This window comes from Montipora capricornis, chromosome 5, assembly GCF_036669925.1.
Source record: "Montipora capricornis isolate CH-2021 chromosome 5, ASM3666992v2, whole genome shotgun sequence".
In the NCBI taxonomy this organism is placed as follows: domain Eukaryota; kingdom Metazoa; phylum Cnidaria; class Anthozoa; order Scleractinia; family Acroporidae; genus Montipora; species Montipora capricornis.
Genome location: NC_090887.1, coordinates 20,506,116 through 20,527,714, shown reverse-complemented (window position 1 = coordinate 20,527,714; position 21,599 = coordinate 20,506,116). Strand labels below are relative to the sequence as shown.

General features: G+C 37.8%; 1 protein-coding gene across 2 annotated transcripts in view; it reads right to left on the bottom strand.

Moving 5' to 3' along the window:
- LOC138049872 (myosin-IIIb-like) overlaps positions 1-21,001 on the bottom strand; it is a 53,753-nt gene extending 32,752 nt beyond the window's left edge. Inside the window, exons 1-16 of one of the 2 annotated variants that reach the window (XM_068896341.1) lie at positions 20,735-21,001; positions 16,345-16,640; positions 15,565-15,669; positions 13,369-13,468; positions 12,268-12,490; positions 9,491-9,556; positions 8,886-8,976; positions 6,839-6,939; positions 6,208-6,298; positions 5,659-5,775; positions 4,844-4,948; positions 4,237-4,320; positions 3,971-4,121; positions 3,236-3,287; positions 2,761-2,859; positions 966-1,077 (exon numbers count right to left, since the gene is read on the bottom strand). In XM_068896341.1, the coding sequence (XP_068752442.1) occupies positions 966-1,077; positions 2,761-2,859; positions 3,236-3,287; positions 3,971-4,121; positions 4,237-4,320; positions 4,844-4,948; positions 5,659-5,775; positions 6,208-6,298; positions 6,839-6,939; positions 8,886-8,976; positions 9,491-9,556; positions 12,268-12,490; positions 13,369-13,468; positions 15,565-15,669; positions 16,345-16,640; positions 20,735-20,813 (1,872 nt within the window). In that variant the 5' untranslated portion in view covers positions 20,814-21,001. Of the gene's footprint in view, positions 1-965; positions 1,078-2,760; positions 2,860-3,235; positions 3,288-3,970; positions 4,122-4,236; positions 4,321-4,843; positions 4,949-5,658; positions 5,776-6,207; positions 6,299-6,838; positions 6,940-8,885; positions 8,977-9,490; positions 9,557-12,267; positions 12,491-13,368; positions 13,469-15,564; positions 15,670-16,344; positions 16,641-16,751; positions 17,174-20,734 lie in introns of those variants that run through there. The other variant, XM_068896342.1, reaches the window with a different exon arrangement.
- Between the last annotated feature and the right edge of the window lie 598 nt (positions 21,002-21,599).

Here is a 21,599-nt window from a genome sequence, read left to right as displayed (position 1 = left end):
ACCAAACAAAAGCAACATTCTTTTCCCATTTTCAACCCAGTTTTTGTTCTCTATAATTTTTGCACAATCCCAGGGGGGTGAGGGAGGGGGGGGGGGGGGGGGAATTTCTGGTTTGGGATGTGCCGCTGGGACCCTGGAACCCTTAGCCTATACCAGAGCTAGTTCAGCTGAATTTTGCTACCCTATACTAGAGTAAGCTCCCACCGATTTCCATCTAAATTCCGATTCTTGACAGTTAATAATATCCAGAGGTGTTTCATGATAAGCATTTTTTGACACTGTTGAGGCTGAGTTATGTAAAGTTAAACTATGCCGATTTCATTTTTTTATATTCTTGAGTGGGAATTTCTGGTTTCCTTAGCGTTGATAAAATCTTCAACCGACTGGTCAGTTTCACGAAAAATGATACCCTATTCTAGACCGAAAGGCTATGATTTATATACTCTATCCTGGAGTAAACTGCTTGAAAACCATACTGTACATGTACAGTTTTCAAAACTGGTGGTCATTTGGCCCAGTACGACAAGGCTGTAAGATATATGGGTCTACTTTAATCATAGTTACATTACACACTGCTTTGCATTCATGTTTTTAAAGAAATTTTGCAATGCAAAACAGTTGTGATGCAAAATCGAAAATAAACACATGTTCCTGACAGTAGTAGTAATTAGGTTATTAGAGTGGTTTTCAATTGAGTGTTGAAAGTAATTAGATAATTACTTTGGTTTTGCATTACTTCACTCAGTGATTGGTTCAAAGTTCTCACGCCACTTTTTCAACCAATCAGAAGTGAAACCAAAATCAATCGTAGCTCGCGCGTGCACATTTTCCGCGCTATGTGTAATTACTTCGAGTTTTGATTGATTTACTGGATTGTCTCCGTCCTTTTTGATTGGCCAAAGTAATTACTTTGGTTTTGGTTTTCCGACACTCATTTGAAAACCGCTCTATGTTAAGTCTCTGACCTCGTGACTGAAACCAATAATATCCAAACATCTTTGCACTTCTTCAAACTTGCGTCTGTTGCCCAATGTGCAAACCAACTCTTGCAAGTTTCTTCCCCCTGTTTGTAGGTAGCTAAAAAAAGGAAAGGAAGTATAATTAACACCCTTTCTCTCTTAAGAGTGATACTTATAATACATGTAGAATTTACTCTGTCTAACAACAGACCATTAATTTAATTTTTACTTGTCAATGTAGGCCGCTTCATGTCTGATGCATAAAACTTAAAAACATCTCACAAGTCACTGTCAGCTACGTACATTTGTACTAATACGGACAGTGAGTGATTAAACAGTGGAACCAAACATTCAAGTAATGTTATGGTAAGCTACCTGAAGGTAACTGTCTGAAATCAACTACTTGAAGTCCAAACATAACTAACTGCTTCCCTCACTTCTGAACCTCCCGAAGCAATTTCTTCTGCATGTGATCATAACTTGGGGCAGATGAGACAACAAGACCCTGAGAGTTACACAGCTTATTTTCCAATAATAATTTAATCTTTATAGTTATGGTTCTCTTTACTAATTGCAAATATCAAAATGTCTGACTCAAAGACAATATTAAAATTATAATGGTATGGACATGCGAAATTTTTAATATTTAGAAGGTTTGACTCTTACAAAGTTTACTTGGTGTGTAATGTGTGCACCAATATTAATGGCAGAAATCAGGACTCTCAATACTGGCCAGATAGCAGGTAGAGCTACTGTATATGACTGAGGTTCACTCCACCATGGCTGAAAATTCCAACCAGGAATTCAAGTCAGACATTGACTTAAATTCAGAGTGTAGGGATGGCGCAGGGGTTAGAGCACTTTCCTCCCAGCAATGTGGCCTGGGTTCGATTCCCAGACTTGGTGTCATATGTGGGTTGAGTTCGTTGGTTCTCTACTCTGCACTGAGAGGTTTTCCTCTCAGTACTTAAGTTCTCCTCTCTCCTCAAAAAGCAACATTTGATTTGATTTGTGTTGATTTGTTGACTTCGGTTTCCAGTGTCCCCAATTACTGCTCCAGCACTAGAAGACTAGGCACTTATTCCTTTCCTTTTCTTGAGATGTGTTTAATTTAGTCACTTCAGATGACTGTTTGGTAAAAGAAAAGGAACTTTTAAATTATTTAAGTGTCTATAGTCTTCTGGCACTGGAGCAGTTTGGAGACACTAAAATCAACAAATTGGCTCAAATCATGGATCAAATCAAATCAACAACTTAATGCAAATCAAATCATGCACAAATTAAATAAAACCAATGTGAGTCTAAGACTTAATAATAATTATTTTCTGAGAGGGAGGTGATTAAGGGAAGCAATATTGGCCTCAACGATTAGGTAAGGTAAAGCCTGCTTTCGAGCCAAGTGGCTCATTAGGCCGGAGCTTATCCCTGTTTCTGTAGCATGATGCGACTAGGAGTATTCTACTCCCCCTTGGATGGGATGCCAGTCCATTGTAGGGTTACAGCAATAAATTTATATACCTGGGTGGAGAGAGGCACCGTGAGTGTAAAGTGTCTTGCCCAAGAACACAACACAATGTCCCCGGCCAGGGCCCGAACCAGGACCACTCGATCTAGAGTCGAGTACTCTAACCCTGAGGCCAGTGTGCCTCCCCTCAAAGACTAGGCCCTTCCTCGTATCCTGTATGCCTCAGTCAGTACATACACATGATTGTATGTTTCCCTACCGATAAAAATCTTGTCCAAACTTCTAAGAAATAATTATTTTGACATCTGCACAATGTTTCGAATGTCCATTACTTACTTATGAGCTGAATATAACTTGAATGAGTATTTTTCTAGTTTCTTGTTGTAAGCCAAACCAGCAATCATGTAATAAAATATGTGAAAATTTCTTTCTCCTCTGATGACACAAGAAAATAACAAATCTGTGAGAAGTAACACCAGACTAAATCTGAAATTAATAATTGAAAGAACAACTTTGACTATGCAAACTTGTTGGGACTCGAGAGTACAGATAATCAAATCAAGGTTTGACTGCAAAACATGGTGTTCAAAAGGACTGGCCTGCCTGGACCTACAATAGATTGGCGAACCAGTGGACCTGCATGCTTTGTCTTTTCATAATCAAGGCAAGTCATTAACCACATCTTTTACAATGATAAGCTTTCAGTTGTTCTTTTTCCTTCCTCTTTTCTGAAAAGTAACAATGTAGACTTGCATCGTTTAATGGCAGAGTGAAGTTTCACAAGGGAACTTTCTAATGTAAGCAAACTTACTGAGACTGAGAAACAACTCTTGACTTTTCCAGTAAGTACTCTGATAGTATTCCTTGACAAAGAAAGCAAAAAAGTGAATTAGCTATACTGTACATGTACCGACCGACTGACTGACTAACTGATTGACGACTACCTGGCTGGATGGCTGAAGTTGACTTTGAAACTGATTAACTGGCTGGCAGGTAAAATTATACTGACTTTTACAATGACTTTCTCCAATTCAAATTTACTATTAAAAGTGACCACGACTTCATGAGCAACAAGATTAATGAGTACCACAGCAGGGTTCTCCCTAGTTTTCAGCACAATTGGTAAGGGACCTTTTCAAGCCGGTAAAGCAATTGGTTAATGTTGGACGTTCTGCAAAGGATAAGTGACTTCTGAGCGTTTGCAGGCGGTAATAAGCAAGGCTGTTGCCTAACAGGAGCCCGGTAGCCAGGGGCTCCCAAAGAATAGCTCTGGGCGCCTTAATTTTTCACAGCAACATCTTTCACTTCATATGTTGGGCTCCTAAGTTCTCAGCGTTTAGCTCTGAGGGCCCCTTTAAAATTTTCTTAGGCAGCAGCCTTGATAAGTGCTCTTACATGCGGTAAATTTTACCGGTTACCCCCTGATAAGGAGAACCCTGTCACAGTCTAAAAACTGACTGGTAACTCACAGATTAGCCTATAACACAACAGATGAAACAACTCTAGCAACCAACTGGAGGCCTGGCAGTCCACACTTTATCCCTACCTCCTGTGAGGGCACCATTTGAAGTGAAATGAAGTTCTAAATATTTTCCAAATCTGCTTGAATTGTCATTAATTGCTGTCTGGGCATTTCCAAGTGCCTCCATGAGGGGATTGACCAGGAGAATCTTCTCCTCTAAAGTTCTGTTTCCAGCCTGAGTAAAGGAAAAGAAACACCGTAATCCAGACAAGCATTTGGTTCTGATACAACACTAGTGTAGTTTTCCTCAAAGGCTTGTACATCGTAAGTTTTCAAGTAAATGAACTCACCTTTCCAAGCTCAGCCAAATGACGCACTAAGTAATCAGCTGATACTGTTTTCCCAGCTCCACTTTCTCCACTAATCAAGCAGCACTAAAGATTTGGGCAAAGAATTGAAAAACTCTCAGTGACTTTTCTTGGGTGATATTTTGAAATAAAAATACAGTGTATAACTCCACAATGCCATGCAAACTCTGGACACATTTTGAGCTAGTAAAAATCACCTGAAAAAGTCTGACAATTAAAATGGATAACGATATTGTGTACAAACCAAAATCACGGTCAATTGTTACACTACAACAAAGTGGTCATTTCAAAGTATAATGTGGTCAACTATTATTTGGAGCAAAAACACAAACAATCTTCACTCTTAAAAATAGAGGAACCGTAGCCAGGGTAAAACATTAAAAATTGCAAAAACATTCACTGGCTATACTAAAATTATAGTTCAAGATTTCGAGCTTCCAAGCTCGAAAGTTTCAACTATATACTGTATAGCCAGTGAACGTTTTTACAATTTTTAATCTTCACTCTCCTTAGCATTTGGAAACTTTTTGAGTCAAGTTTTTCAATTTATGACAATTTTTACCGCCTTTGTGTATAAAAAAATCCTCACCTGTGGATTCTTGTTATGAACCATTGCTTGATGAGTCATGTCAGCTACCATATAAATGTGGGGCGGTAAAGCACTTTTCTGTGAGTTTCTGTACCGATTTGCTTGCTGAAACGGAATAAAAGAAAACAGTAAAGAAAGGCTACAGTGTAAAAGGAATGGTTGCAAAGAGGAATATTGATAAGTCGACGAAAAGATTAGGAAGGAATGGATGAACACAAAAACAAAGAGAAATATTAACAAACCAAACACAAAAAAGAACAAAATAAGAACAGAGGGTGCAAAATGCAGCTTGCCGGTTAGGGTCGCCAGTCATTGTTTTAACATAACTCAAACAATCCAAACCTTAACAAAAATGCTAACCTTAAGCTTACTGTAAACATTACTTTTTAGGCCTAATGTTAATTAGCATTTTAGTAAAGGTTTGGGTTGTTTCAGCCCTAACCTTCAGTTTACCGAACGTTGAAAACTTGAGAATGTCAATTCCATACAACATTCTTGATTTCAACCAAGCTAGAAGGGCAAAACACCATGAAGATGAGAATTTTCCCTGTAAATTCTTATCAGAAATCAGATGGAAATTCCAGTCAATGGATATTGCATCAAATTCACATGTTGACCCTTTAATATCTCGGTAATGCCAAAATGAACTACAACTACCTCACAAAATCTTGTTCTACAATAATTGCCAGCAAGCAAAGCCAAAAGCACCAGGATTGTGCATAGAAGTTTTTAAAATTCTGATTATGTTGCTTCTCGCTGGATTCGTTCCCTGAGTCCACTGACAGTCTAAGCCTGACTATTAAAGCCCTCCTTACCTCAGGACCATACAAGTCTAAAGTCTTCAGTGGATTGATGGCGATTAGGATATCTCCAATATAAGTGTAGATTTGGTTGTTAAGGTACCTCCCAAGAAGATGACTCAAAATAATGTCCTACCAACAAAAACAAATATTATTCTTAAAACATAAACACGTAACAAATTTCATGCAAAGTTACATGTAATGCACTTTAACACAGTTTACAACAGGAAGGCCACATACATGTATGTACAGTGGTCCTCGTTCTTGCAAGCATGAGCCACAAGCAAACATTCTTCATAATTTGTAATTATAATTTATTATTATAACTTTATGATTACTATTCTTCACGATTACAATATTTCTATTTTGTCATTATTTTAAAATATATCTTTGATTCATTGGGGGCAGGATTATTGGGGAATCATCCTGTTTTCTGCTCCAGTTGCTGACACTAAGGATGTACTTATTTTATTATTATACATGTAGATACCTGTGTATGAGCTTGAAAAAAATCCAATAAAACTTGTTGGTCTCAATAGAATATGGTCTTTGTGTTTCACATACCTCAGTCAGACTTCCAAGCTCTGCCAAATTATCCACTTTGAGCATCTGACTGTTGTACATGACTGGTGATTTCTTCTGCGCAGTTGAAGTACTTTATACAATGAAGAAGGAACAACAAAGAAAATGTTATAAACAAGTAATAATTAACATTATTTTAATCCAAAATTTAATGTTCAGAACCTATGATTTTGATCCACGTAATTAGATATTTAAGACTCAAAATAAGGAGATTTTCAGTCACAATTAATTTGCACAGTTTCATGCTACATGAGTAGTCTTGTCATAATAATTATTATTTATGACATATTTAGATAAATCATATGAAGTGTGCCAGTACCCTGATTGTCAAGGTCATGAAGACCTATTGCACCACAAGTAACAAAGTAATTATGTTTCATTATCAAATAAATAGCTATAGTTTTGTTCCAAAATAGTTCTCTAAAAACATTATGAAAAATAATTTTCTATATTAAATCAGACTATTAGTAAAATGTATGTCTAATTACATCGTGATCTGTCTGAATTTGTAAACCAGGCTAATTTCTGAAGGTCTATATCTAATAGTCACATCACATTATAAATTAATGACTTTAAACTTGAAATAAACTTTGCATAAAAATCTTACAGAAACCTTGTTGCTTTCCTCACTTCCTCTTCAAGATCTATTTCGTCTGTTATTCCATCACGTCCTTGGTACTGTTTATCCATCAAATTCATCAATTTTTGACGAAGCTGCAACATTTTCAGGGTTATTAATTCAGAAAATAAAATAGAAGCTGAGTGTGTACTTTTGGTGTCCACCACTGAGTGTGTTTGAACTTTGCTATACCCAACATGGTGAAGAAGAATTTCAAATTTTCAACAACAACCACAACAACAGCTAATATTATGTTTTCAAGTTAAGTTGCTCACTTCTCAAAACAAAAAAAAGTAATTCAAAAGCACATTTTCAAAAGAAAAGTGCCCTCAGGATTACAAATACATCTTCATTTTCTGACAAATTAAAAATCATGTTCATTGCTTTATCCCACAAAAACTCAATGTCTTTTCATTAAATATTAACCAAAATTTGGCATTACTGTATAAAGAGCTATTGTAGCTAGACAATGAAACCTACATGAATAAGTAGTGTTTCTAGTGAATTTAAAAACACCTTCAGCTAATGTAGTGTCATGGATGTTAATAAACAACAATTTACATGTGGATGAAGCCAAGTAATCAGCACTATTACAGCTAAATTGTCTGAAGTAAACAACATTGAAACAGTGGATTCCTACATAGAGACTAGCCAAAGGATTTCTGGTTAGGTTTTAAAGACTTAAAATGCTTGCTATAAGAGTTGTGTTTCTCCGGCAGTGAAATTAAAATTATCTACCGAAGAGTTAATTCTTAATGCTAAAAATCCCAAGAAATCTAGTAACCTAGCTGTCAGTGAGTACATTATCCTTTCACTAGAAACGAACCAACACAAGAAAAGATATAAAGGAAATGAATGTACATTTGAAGTGTGCTGGTTTTATTTCCCTCATGGAGTGATTAAAACATAGCACGGAAAATTATATTTTAATGCTCAAAAATGCAAACTAAGCATTTAAGGTACAGATTTTTGTTAAAGTACAGGAAGGGTTACGTTTTTGCAATCGTTAGCCTGCTTTGTGCAAAACAAATATTGATGCAAAAGTAAATATTTATTTATACATAGTTTATAGTACATGTAAGAACAGAAGGAAGTTTTCAGAAAGTGAAAACTCGAACTTGAGTGTAGATCGAGAATAAAATATTTTGCCATCAGCAACAAAATTTGCAACATGAAAACAACAACCGAGAATATAAAAGTTACCATCAACAAAAAACATTTTAGGAGATTTTGTTACGTTCAATTTTTCGATTGTACTTTTGGCTGCACAAGTAAATTGCAAAATCGAAAGTGACATCGAATTCAGCAGGCACCGTGATCAAGTTACCTTGCATTATACTTGTGAATCCAAGGAAACATCTGTGTCAAAATGGTGACAGGACACTAGCCATGGTTTTTGTTTTTGTAAACTTGTTTTTTTTTCTTTCAAATGTTATAAAGATTGACAAGAAATGTGCGAATTCAACAAAAAGATCACAATCGCCCAACTCTTAAGGTTGACCACTGTTTTTGCAAAGTCAAAAATTTGCTCTCCTAGGCAAGTTCATTTATCACCAGGCAATTCCATTGCATAGCAGCTGCTATATTATTCATCAGAGTCATAAAATTCTTGCCAATTTCGGGGCTCATTTTGTTGAAATTCAAGCACACTTTTAACAGACCTGTTTATTTTCACGATTTATGCACGCACTGCGGGCCTATTGGCCTCTTGCAACCCAGTGATATAGCGTGTAGTGCCCTTGCACTACCACAAAAAAAAATTGTCTACAAGATGCGTAAATATGCCATCTGCTGTGGAAATAAATACAGAGCTTAGCAAAAAAAGACTCACTACAGCAAGGACATTGTACTGCATTATTAATTTTACATCAAATTATTGAAATGAAGATTATAAAATAAACAAGACAAAAATTAAAAAAAATCAAAAGATGACCTAATCTTCACACTGCAAGGCCATTTTCTACAATATGCTTAGCATACATCAAATAGCCGAACTGTTTGTGATTTATAGTGACAAAAACACAATTTATGTTTAACCTACAGTTTCTTTCTTTTCCTCCACCCAACGAACAAATATGTGCTTTGACATTTCACTTGCATGGGGTCTTATCTCAAAATCTTTCACAAGGCATCTAGAAATACACATAAAGACAAAGTTAGAATGATTGATGACGACTTCAAGAATTTTGTTGGGAAATAGTTTCCATTCTTAAATGCCACAGGACCAAGTAACATAAATTATGAGGGTTGGCAATGTACATGTACATGGCATTCTGCGTTAGGCTGTTATGCAACAGTTTTCATTCTTAGAAGCAATGGGACTTCAAAGTAGCCCATGAGGGATTGCACTGTTATGAACTTCCAGGTTTTGGTGGCTACAACCAATCCCTGGAGACATACATAACAAAAGCATGATGCACTAATTAATGTTGGATGACAAAAAAATGGAGCTAATGAGAGAACTTTTATTTTGGTTCAAAAACATGTGGGACGGATCACCTAACGTGAAAAACCACCCTTGGAAATAATTAGAATTAATTCTTTTTAAGTTAACTTTGGATGCTCTCCCACTTCACACAACACTGATGTTACACAGCATTGTGTCATTGCTATATAATTGTTTGACAAACATCTTTAATGACTTACTTGGCAATGAAATCTCTGTATTCATGAGACCACCTTTCTGGATTCTTCATGGATGGTGGCTTACTCCTGAAAATATAATATAACACGTAACTATTACCTACATCTACACGTTCCAGCACTCCGCAAAGTCCCTTTTTACTTATGGCTGTTTCTGCTTAGGTGGCCTCATACACCATTGTAAGCCTTTTTTAGACTTCTTAAGACATCACTGCCAAGCCGGCCACTTTAGCTGGAGAGAACAGGACAGCTACAACACCAAGGACTTAATCCCCTACTCTTCTTGAACAGTGTGTGAGTTCTTTAACGTCCCACAGGGAACTTATGAACGTAGAAGATATTTGTGAGATGGAGCCTACGGTTTGTTACCCTACGAGCAGAGGCCCTTCGATCTTCCTAGATAAGTCGGGAAGAGGAAGGAACCTCTGCCAGCCGGCTCGACTTTCTTTGATTTGCCGCTCATCCAAAGAAATGGATGAGTCAGTCCAGTTTCAACTTGCCAAACCTGTTTTTTTTTATTTGTGCGCATGATCAATCGCCACGCGTCATCAATATTTTTTAAATTTACAACAGCGTGACAATTTTTAAACTGTCTAAATTCCCATGAGAATTTTTCAGTATGTCGGTTACAGAAGCTAGTTTACCAGAATTGAGAAACCTATTAATTTGGATGTTCTCCCTTTTCTTTAATAGGCTATTGAAGTTTCAAAATTCTGCACACCAAAAACAACAGAGTCAAGGTTTATGGAAATAATAAGTATTTGAATTTGAACTTGTTTTGATCAAAAAAATATTACCCTGAACCTCAACATTGTTCTAAATTCCCATGAGAATTTTTCCGTATGTCGGTTACAGAAGCTAGTTTACCAGAATTGAGAAACCTATTAATTTTTTCAGTAAAAATTAAAATGGCAATTTAAAAACTTGAACTATATTGAGGAAATGATTCCTTGGTTGTCGTGTGTTTGCCAGAGTTGTTCGAAAATATCCGTTACTGTTTGTTTTGGTTTTGTGGTTTTGCGGTTGCTAGTCAGGCGTGACTGACTCCCGAATACGTTACGTTTGAATTTTTAACGCATGCTCAACACGAAATGTCGAGCCGGCTGGCAGAGGTTCCTTCCTCTTCCCGACTTATCTAGGAAGATCGAAGGGCCTCTGCTCGTAGGGTAACGGTTTGTAGTCCTTATCTGAGAAGACTTGAAAGTCTAACCAGTTGCAGATGAAATTACAAAGGCAGCCCTTCCTCCTCGGTTATTTTAATATCCCACGACCTCCCGCATGACAGCCTGATGCTCAACCACCTGAGACACACTCAGGTGAACAGTCATGCTTACTTATGCACACTCATTAAAGGAAACTCAATGTGCTAGATGAATCTAAACTTGAGCAATCTTTTCACATGTTTGTAACCCTTACTCATTAAAGAGAGATACATGTACTTATAGATTTTACTCTGTCTAATGTCAGACGAGTTTATTCGTCAATGGAGGTTGCTTCAGGGATGGTTGGGTTAAGGAACTTAACACACTATACCAAGTTCAAGTTAAGTTTATTTTCAAAAATTCAGTTAAATTTTACAATGAACGTGGGTGAGGCTAAATCGCGTGGATGGGTGGGTCGTGGGTCATGTTTGTTTGAAGATAAAAAAAGATATATAAATTATTAGCTCCCTCAGTGCTCTGTCCAAATTTGTCTTAGGTCTTAGGTCTTGTCTGTTTCAAGAATTTCCAGTCGTTGATTTAAAAAAGGGTTAGGGTTAGGGATCCACGACCCACGCCGATTAGACACTCTCGCTACACGCTAAAGGAATAAAACAGAATAATTATAGGGTACAATAATTGTAGTAATTATTATATTCAGTTTCAATATAAATGAGTGGGTGTCAACATAAGCATGCTTAACTCAGAGTACTGTAAGTAGAAATTTCCTAATTCATTTTTGGAATTGCCTTAAATTTTCAATCGTAATTATATCTTAACATTTATTGTATTATTTTATATTCTAGTATTATATATTATCATATGACCTATACAGCCCTGAGTGCGCTTTCATTGCAAAACTATTGAAAAAATCCCGGTATGAGGGCCGTACGCGATGGCGCGAGCAGGGCCAGAAAAAGCCGTCTGGCCCTGCTAGGATCGCGTACGGCCCTCATACAGGGATTTTCTCAATAGTTTTGCAATGAAAGCGCGCGCGAGATGCGAACTAAAACAACTTTGCGGTCAAAATGAGTTAGGTCTGGCCGGACGGGAAAATATTTGGCCCTTGGTCATGGTGCACGGACCTCGCCCCATCCGGCCCTCCCACTCAGTCAATAAGTACATAATATTGTACATAGCTCAATAATTCAGCCTTACATCGAGTATATTGCTGCAATGAGTTTTTTTTTTTAACCCATTGACTCCTTAGGGGTTCTCCATTGAAGAGTAAAATCATCTGGCGTTAGACAGAGTAAAATACTAAGTCTGGTCGGTTTAGGCTGGCCGGTTTGGACGTCAAAGGGTTAATAAACAGTCAGACCAGTCAAGTTGGCAAAAGACTTCAACTGTAAGCTTAGTCGATTCACTAAGATAGTAAGTTAGTTTCCAATAGCTGATGATCGTGTATTATATTTATGAGCGATTAAAAAGTTTTCTGAATGTTCTTTGGTACAGAATTATTTGAGATATCATGCACAAGGGTAGATACGTACTGTTTCAAAGAAAAGCACATCACCCTTATTTTCATTAAACATGCTCTAAATAAGATTTCACTTAATATCTATTCTTCTGATGCCTTACCTTGGAATTTTAAACAGAGCTCTCATGGGGTGTTGTTCTGAGAGCGGTGTGACACCATCGGCAAGTTCAATTGCTGTGATTCCAAGAGACCAAATGTCACACCGTATGTCGTAACTGTAGTCAAGCTGTTGTTCACAAGCTATTACCTCTGGTGCCATCCAAAATGGGGTTCCAACAGAAGAATTTCTCCTCACCAGAATGTTGGATAATTCTGCTGATACTCCTGCAAAAGCAGTGAAAAATGATTACCATAATTATTCACCTATAAGCCAATCCCCGCTATAAGCCGAGACCCACATTTTAGGTGACATAAAAATGGACTTGCGTTTTTGAAAAAAAATTGTTAAACTCTCGACTCTAAGCCGAGCCCCAGTTTGTCAAAGAACTTTACCCCGGTGACTAATTCAGAAAGTCTTCCACTCAGGAACTCAGGAAACATGTTGAATCAAAGATATAAATATTAATGGTAAGTCAATAAAATCACAACTTTTTAGACGCAAGATAAATGGTTATTGTAAACAATTAGTGAATACTAATAATTTACGGCTTTCAAGTTCAAAATTGTTGGTGAAGCAGAAGCATTCTAGAACAACTGCGAGATAGCTCGGGAGTATGGACCAAGCGAGATTATCTACAATGTATGGTGTGTCGCTAGCAAAGAGATCAAACCATTGAATCTTTTCAACTATAAAGCAAACAACATTGGGCCGCTACATTCCAAAGTGTCCTGAACTGGATCAGCACAGGACATTGGAGTGGTTAACTGAACAACGAGATCAAGGTGAGCATGATAAATTTCTTCAATAATATCAACCCTTTGGCGTCCAAACCGGCCTAAACGGGCCAGACTTAGTATTTTACTCTGTCTAATGCCAGACGATTTTACTTGTCAATGGGGAACCCCTGGGAGTCAATGGGTTAATAGGCACTACTACTTACTGTACTGTACACTCTTAAAGTTGATTCTCTTCATACCTATAGTGCCATATATGTAGCCAACCTACATGTATTCCATTTTTCTGACACATGGGCAGGCTGAGGAATTGATGGACAGGATGAATGACCAAAAACTGTCACAATTCTATGAGAGTGGCGACTTACCAAAGTCAATTAACCTGATCTCCGCACTTTTGGTTAACATGACATTAGGACCCTTGATATCTCTGTGCATCACATTGTGTCTGTGGAGATGCTCAATACCCTGAAATTAACAATTATTATTATTATGATTATGATTACGATTACGATTATTATTATTATTATTATTATTATTATTATTATTATTATATTATTATTATTCACATGAATGATGTAGAACATAATAATTATCAAATTTTCATATTTATATAATTTTATTCTATTTTCATTCATTCATCTCTTACACTCATCTTAATAACCGAATTCGGGGTTGTACTGTAAATTACGGCCCTAATTTTTCCTCTTAGATTTGTGCCCCAAGCGCAAAGCGCAAGGGTACGTAATTTACAGTACGGACCAAGGTTAGTGAGATATTTCAGCTGCGCGGGAGTGGAAACTACTTGAAGTCAAGCGAACGGTTCAACCGCCATAAAGATCTGAAAAACTTTAATAGCTGTTTGCAAGATTCAAACAGTTTTACATGTTTATGCAACAGATAAGACATGAAAAACCTGCTAGAGAATGTTTTATTGAAATTTCAAATTTAGTGGGACGTACTTTAGAATACGCCCCACTAATTTAGCCAATCACAGCATGTTTACTATCTGTGAGATACAATAAAGGATATTACCGTCATTTTCATCTAAGCGCGGACACATGACGGGAAAACATGTTCTTTGAAGTTTGAGTTTGGCAGACGTTAAGCAAACAGTTGAAACTTTTGCGTGCGATAGAAAGCATTTGACGCATACTCTATCAGAATATGGTCAATTTCTTGGAAAAAGTCTTAGATGTCCAGTCTTGCCGCCATTTTAGGAGAACTTTCATGAACATCTCTCAAACTTCGAATGATTGAAGACAAAACTTGTCACATTTGCAGCCAATTAGAGCATGTTTTCCTGTCACATGTCCACATCATCATCATCATCAATCCAATTTTGATCCGGGCTTATCCCAGTAAACGGGGGTGGCCGGATTTACCACAGTAAGATGAAACAACGGTACTCAAACCCACAAGTGCAGCACTGAATCACAAATGTTCAGTCTTTAGTTCAAACCCCTGTTCAAGCCATGGATTGTTCAGACTTTCTTCGCAGCTGCTAAATATGTTGCTGCTCAACTCTAAACTGTGATGATCTCCAACCCTCATGTATAATCATTCACATGTAACACATCCCATCTTGCTTTGGATAGTTCATTACAACTCCCCCACTAAAATGCTGCATATGAAAAAGTTTAACTGCAAATCCTCTTACTCAATTTTACAGAAATTCTAAATGTTTTAAATAGTTAAGTGAGAAAATAAAGCCTTGTAGTACTCACTAAATATTATAATCTGACAACTCTTAAAATAATAAAATAATTAATATTGTATATATGTAGTTTCCATGGCTGCTGTGATAATCAGAACTCCATCAATGCCATTAGCTAACAGCAGAAACCCATAAGGGTTGAAACGTGTAACGGCCCTTTGCGTGCTGGGAAACAAGCTTCTGAATATTCAATTTGCTTAAAGTACCATATTTGGAACAACAAGAGAGAAACATTCAACCAATCAGTTCGCAAGAACACCGTTACGCAATACCACCAATGTTCTTGCGCGAAATTAACTGGAGCGAGGGGTTTCCAAATATGGTACTTAGCACTGAATATTCGGAAGCTGTGAACACGCGTTACACGTTTCAACCCTTATGGGTTTCTGCTAACAGCAAGAGATACTGTAAGAAAGCGCATGGAAAAGAAATATATGTTATTCACCAGCCTTCGTCGGTCCGTATTGGGAAAATCTGTGCCCGAGGTCTCGAGTATGGCCCAAGGCCGCAGGTCGTACTCGAGACCAAGTAACTACATTATAAGAAACCTTATCAACAAATGTGAACATTATTCACACACTGAATGGAATGTCGTAAAAATACAAAAATAGCTATGAAGCTGCACTGAAAGGACTCATAAGGGGTGGGTGGGAGGGGCAGGTCCGTCAATGGCGAACGGCAAAAAACAAACTGAGCTGCAAAAACCAGGCGACCTGAAGACCCCCCCCCCCCCCCCCAACATTAGACTCCCATTCTCTTCGCTGTGTGTGAGAAAAACACTTTCCACTTTATTCCTTCCTCAGCCCGAGGAAAAACTTGCAGAAGTACTTGTACTTAAAATATTTACTTTTAATGTCTCATAGAGAATATAGGCAATCAGGTCTTCATCCAAGTATTTTCCTTTCTTCCTGAGGCTCTTGACAAGATTTGTCACAGATCCACCACGACAGAGCTGGGAATAGCACAAAAAAGAATGAATTAAAACTAGCAAATTACAGAAAATTCACCCCTGAAAAATGAGACCTAATGTGGAGGGGGGAGGGGGGGGGGCAGTTATGTCAACTTTTTACCAGTACATCTTTTGTCATGGCAGTTAACCCATGTAACCTAGTAGGCAGTATATGTAATCTTGTTGTCATTTTTTTCAAGTGTAAAAGAAGCCCGTAAGAGTTTCATCAATATCGCTGGTTTTCATGTTAAGTCATCATCATCGGACGAAAACAATTAAAAGATCTCTCATTAGCTCCTTAATTGCTCGTTCACCAACAATTTGATTGTACTATCTGTCTCTCTAGAGAATAGTTACAAAACCACCTATTGGACGTCAATCACACTAAAATAGTTTACGTTGAAAATTCGGCTCCCTTGAAACTCATATTCATGAGAAAAACTGAAAATAACTGCTGTAATTATTCTAAACGAGTTTTGAGTTAAGGACCTAATATTATTTGACGCCATAAATTAACATGGGCTAATACAGCACAATCGCATCGACATTTGTCCCTGTAGAAACCAATGCAAAACAACAACACAAACAATAGCCATTTTTTCAAAGTTTTTGACTAAGCCTAATTTATTTAAATAGAAGCTTACAAGAAAATCGGATTATATTAATTACTTCACTAACCTCCATAACTAGCCATAGCTGATCATTTCTTTTAGCGTCCACGTTTATAAAAGCCCCGTAAAAATCAGCTATGTTAGGATGCGTAGCATATTTCTTGAAAATGTCCAACTCGGGTAGAACTTCCTCGATTTTCTCGTGGATGGAATCGATAACTTTCGCTGCCGCAATTTCTCCGGTAACTTTGTTCTTTGTTTTGTATACTTCACCATAAGTTCCTTCACCAATGCTCTCCACTAATTCCCAGTCATCTGGTGGTCTAAGTCCTTTAAGACAGTCAGCTTTCTTTCCCATCATGGCTAATTACGGAGAAAATTAATGGAAAATTAACCGTGGAATAGCCTTGACAAACAACCAACAATAAATTTATAATTAGTGAATATCGAGTGAAGTAAACATCGGAATCTTACCGTACAGCTGTTCTTTGCGGCTAAAAGAAAACCCAGCCATATTAAGAAGGGTTAAGACCAATCAACAGCTTATAACATTTGATTTTTCGTCGGTAAAGTTCGTTGCAAGGCTGGAGGACAAAATGCAGTTGTCCATGCTTTTATGCAAAATACACAGCTGAGGCGAGCAAGTCGCGAGCCACAGCGTGCATGGAATTTAGTCGCCTTTGTTTATCACGCTCCACTGCCGATATTATACTTGGCCATACTTTGCCTTATTCAATCACTCAATATTAAACCGTAGGAGTTCACCTCGAAAATCCAGTATTAAAGAATATTTTCGTTGTCGAACAACCTACGCACCGGTTGCTCAAAATATTTTTTCAATGCTGGGAGAATTGGACCCAGTATTAGGGAGCTTGGGCAACGACAACGGCGACGGCAGCGAGAACGTCACGAATTTGCATATTTAGTGGGTAAAAACAAAAGCTTTGCACGCCCTGCACGTGCGTTTTTCACTTTTGTCCATTTCTTTGCCGTCGTCAGCAAAACAACAAACGTGAAATAGCCAAGTTTTTGGTTTTATGAAGAACGTCAGCACTTGAGGATAAATTTTCATTTTCTCTCCTAAAATGGAGTGCCGTTCCGACTGGTGTCATCTTTGAGGAATTACCACACTCTTGTCATATTAAAAACGTTGAAATAGTCACGAAGCGATTAAAATAACGCAAATTTATATTTTGAGATGACGTTCTCGGTGCTGTCGCCGTCGTCGTTGCTTAAGTTCCCTATTCTCCGCTCGGCGCGGAAGCGCGCTAAATTAAAACCGGTGGGAATTTCCGCCAAATAGGCAACCTACAATAGGTCAGAAAAATTGGTAAAAGTTTTCGGTACTGCAGGCAAGGGGTCTTCCATTATGGAGCAAACAGTTCAGCCATAAACCGGTCATTTTGGTGAAAACGAGAAAAGAAGTGTACGAGTGAAGTTATTCCCTTTTTTCCGGAAAAAACTGTTCCGTTTGTTGTCCTGCGGGAACGACTGGTTTTTCCACTCAAAAGGAAAGCGTTCCTTTCTTTTTCAAGATATTTTATGGTCATTTTTAGCAACCCGGAAATTTCTGACTTTTTACGTTAAGTCTGCCAATAACAACACGTTCTAAGGGCCAAACCATAGCCTCATCTTCCTGCTTGTGGTCGGCTCAAACAGCTCTTCAAGAGCTCAGTGGACAAAGACACTCAGTCAGAAGACAGCCTCTTCAGGATTCCCGGTGCCGTAGCTTTGTGAAGCCCTCCATACTGACCACGAGACACTTAAAGACACTTCGCTATAATGTTTAAATAATGACACTAAAGTGCCTCAAAACATTACCAAGATTTCCAATCTCATTACGCAAAGCACGTCCTCAACGATGACGTCAAACGTTATTAGGGACTTTAAGATCTGCGACGCGACGGTAACGAAACCGTCATTTAAAATTGCAAGTTCAGGTTTATTAATCTTTTTCGTCGTTATGTCGGCTTGTCTAACTTCTAAAAACTAGTGTAACTCCCCAGGAACTGAATTAGGAGGTGCGGTATTGAATCTACGACAGAAAATTCAAATTCGCTGCCTTTTGTTCACGTTCTCCGTAAAAGTTGAGAATTAGTCATTTCACGTCGTAGGTTTGCCGAAAACGTGAAAGAAATGTACAAAAATGAAAAATGCACGTGCAGAGCGTGCAAAGCTATTGTTTTTGCTCATTAAATATGCAAAATTTGTGACGTTTTCGTTGCCGTCGCGTCCTAGATCTTAAACTCCCATTATGCGTTGAGACCTAACGCATTTTCAGTCAAGGAAGTGCGTCTCTATCGAAATGAGAACTATAGTACGACGTTATATTTTCATCAAATTGCAACATCGTTGCCTTGAATAATTGTTTGTTTTTACAATCTAAGTTGAAATTATTCCGGCACTATTGCGTGAATTCACAATATTCACGACACGATTTGCATGTGATCTCTTCATTATAGTGTGTGTTGAGGTAAGCCTGCCTCAAATATTTGCTTTCTCATTCAAAATTCAAGTGGCTCCATCTATACGCTGCACTCCTTAGAAGCTACTCAGTTTGTCTAAGCTAAATGTTAAAAAGTAGTATAACCCTGTTTGTCACCGATTCTAAGTCTTTTCATGAAAAGAAATGAAATTCTTTACAAAATAAAGTTAAGTTCAAGTTAGCGCTGTAGTAAAGCCAGTGCCAATTGAAGAGAACTGCCATCACCTAATGTTTGAAACAAAACGTGAAATGCATTTTGCACTCAAACTCGTGAATTCGCAACCGAACTAACTGGAATAGCCATTGCTTCAAGAGTGCTCTCCTATTAAAGTGAGCGTTAATGATGACTCACGACGACACATTTTGATCAAAGGTCAGCTGCGTCATCCATTTCGCTCTGACGGAAAGTTTCGGGAACTGATTTAGGTTCCAACTTTCACAAATTAATTAAGACCCTTAAGAATTTTAAATAAATCAGACTTTCCCGTTCAGTCCATTCAGTGTTTTGTTTGAAGGTTAAAATGTGTTTGATATCGAGCTGGCACTGTCAAAAACAGAATCATATTCAAAGCACCATGAATCGTTTAATGTGTGCTTCCAAGGACTTTGTAATGCTTACTAAACGCGGACGAAAAACTGATTTTTAACTTAAAAATGGGCTTCACCGGAATAACAAAATTTCGTTTTAGTCCACAACTGAAATATATCAATGCGCCATGAAACTGAGTTGTTGTTCCGTTAAATAACTTAGATCGAAGTCAGTGCGCACCAGAGGGGAATTACGGGAAGATTTCTTACCTCCAAAAAGAGTAATTCAGTTGGCTACCACTGGAAGCCAGAGCCAGGGTGATTTGAAGCCCTTTAGCGACTTTTATAAACAAAGAGAAACATTTTTAACACCTACCTTACTGTGAGGAAAGTACTTTCATGATTGCAGCTTGTAAATAATTTATGGTTATAACAGTAAGAGTCAGCGATATTACATAACAGACCGTAAAAGGCGGAAAAATGTTCCGATTTTAATTTGAAGCAAGCGGAGGTCCAAACTGAAATTTTCAAATTTAACATTCACAAACTGTTTCAATTCTCTAAAAACAAAACTATTGAAAGCAAGCAAGTAAACAAAGTCTGTTCAAAAGCGTTTCGTTAATGTGAAAGAACTTTGCGATTATCTCTGAAAGTTAGCGACGGAACATAGCCTTCCAGTTATGCCTATTTTAATGAAGGAAAGCACTTATCTCGCATGCGCAGTCTATGTTTCGTTAACAAACCGCTTTACTCGGAAAGCGAAGCCTAAACGCACTGTTACACTGTGCAATTTTTCGTGCAAGCTATCTCACAGCGCCATTTCTACAAACGTTCTCACATTACGAAACAAATTGTTTTACTAATGTTACACTGAGCAACGTTTCATGCAACCTTTCTCGTTTCTATGATCAAATGAGGTCAAAGGAACCTTTTCATTGGCTTCGACAAAAGTTGCAGAACAGATGTTACACTGCGCAATGGTTAAAACATTCGTTGCAACCATTGCGGAAAGTAGAACTCAATTCTACTTTCCGCAACGGTTTCTGAAACTGGTTTCGTAACGCTTTTGGCCGTTGCAAGGTAACGGTGTGTTACATTGGGAAATGCGAGACAAGTTGCACGAAAAGTTGCAGCGTTTCCTCACTTTCAGCCCTGTTAGCGTCAGTGATTCTACTCAATACCTGCGAGTAAAAAGCTGAAGTTTAATTATCATAAACACCGACAAGTTGTCATCGCATTCAACTCAAGCCGGAGATCAATCGTTTTTTATTAAACAATTCGCTCAGAAACAAAGAGGTGGTCTGACAAAAAGACTTCAACTTCTAAGGCTTTCTTCAATCTTACTTGCAAATTATTTTGTATTATTCATGGCAAACAAAAGAATTAAACAAATAAAGTGTAACTTCGCTTACTTCAGAAACATAACAGAGATGATTATGCTTACGTTTTGCAGGGTCTGATCCCATGTAGCTGAACTTGTCTCTGCATCGAGTAGAGCGCTTCTCGCTGAAGCGTTTTGGCATAATAGCAGCTTCAGCGATTATGAACTGGAGAAAAATTACAAGAAAACCAGCCCACACTTGGGGCTTTCAAAGTTGTACAAGCCATACCGTTCAGTTGACCCAGCGAAAGCCTCATCAGACTTTTTCCTGACAGGGTTTCGCCTGCGGCGGCGGTTATCAGTTTGTCATATACATTGGACCTCAAACGCGAGAGTTGCTAATTTAAGCCTGCTTTTGAAAAAACAATTTTTCAAACCAATCATCTGGTTCAGCGTTTCAAACATCATCCATAATTTATTGCGTTAAAAATTTCTTTCGTTGCTGGCGACAGAATTTGAACCAGTCGCTAAGCAGGTCTGGTTTTTTTTTTTATTCATCGATGTGATAGAGAAAGGACTTGTTTCACCGTTTAAGCAAATAACTGAAAAGCATAAAAAGCTAACAGAGTAGGTAAAAGTTACTTCGAATAACTAAAGAGCTAATCTAGTTGAGTAACGTGACGGTTTTCTGGCATTCGCAAAAAAATTAAACTAAATTTGGTTCCATAATAGAACGTTTTCATATGACGTCACGGCCGCTATGTTGATGTCCAAAACAAAAAAGGAATGGCGGCCATAATAGTGTACCAGACTTATCCACCGGAACTCTATTTTTATGGAAATACATCCTATTTTTAAAGAAATCCAATATTCACGTGAATGGAAACGCTCCATGCAGATCATATCTATATATCATTAAAGCGGTTTTCAATTGAGTGTCAAAAGTAATTAGCGAATTGCTTTGGTTTTGCATTTTTTCACTCAGTGA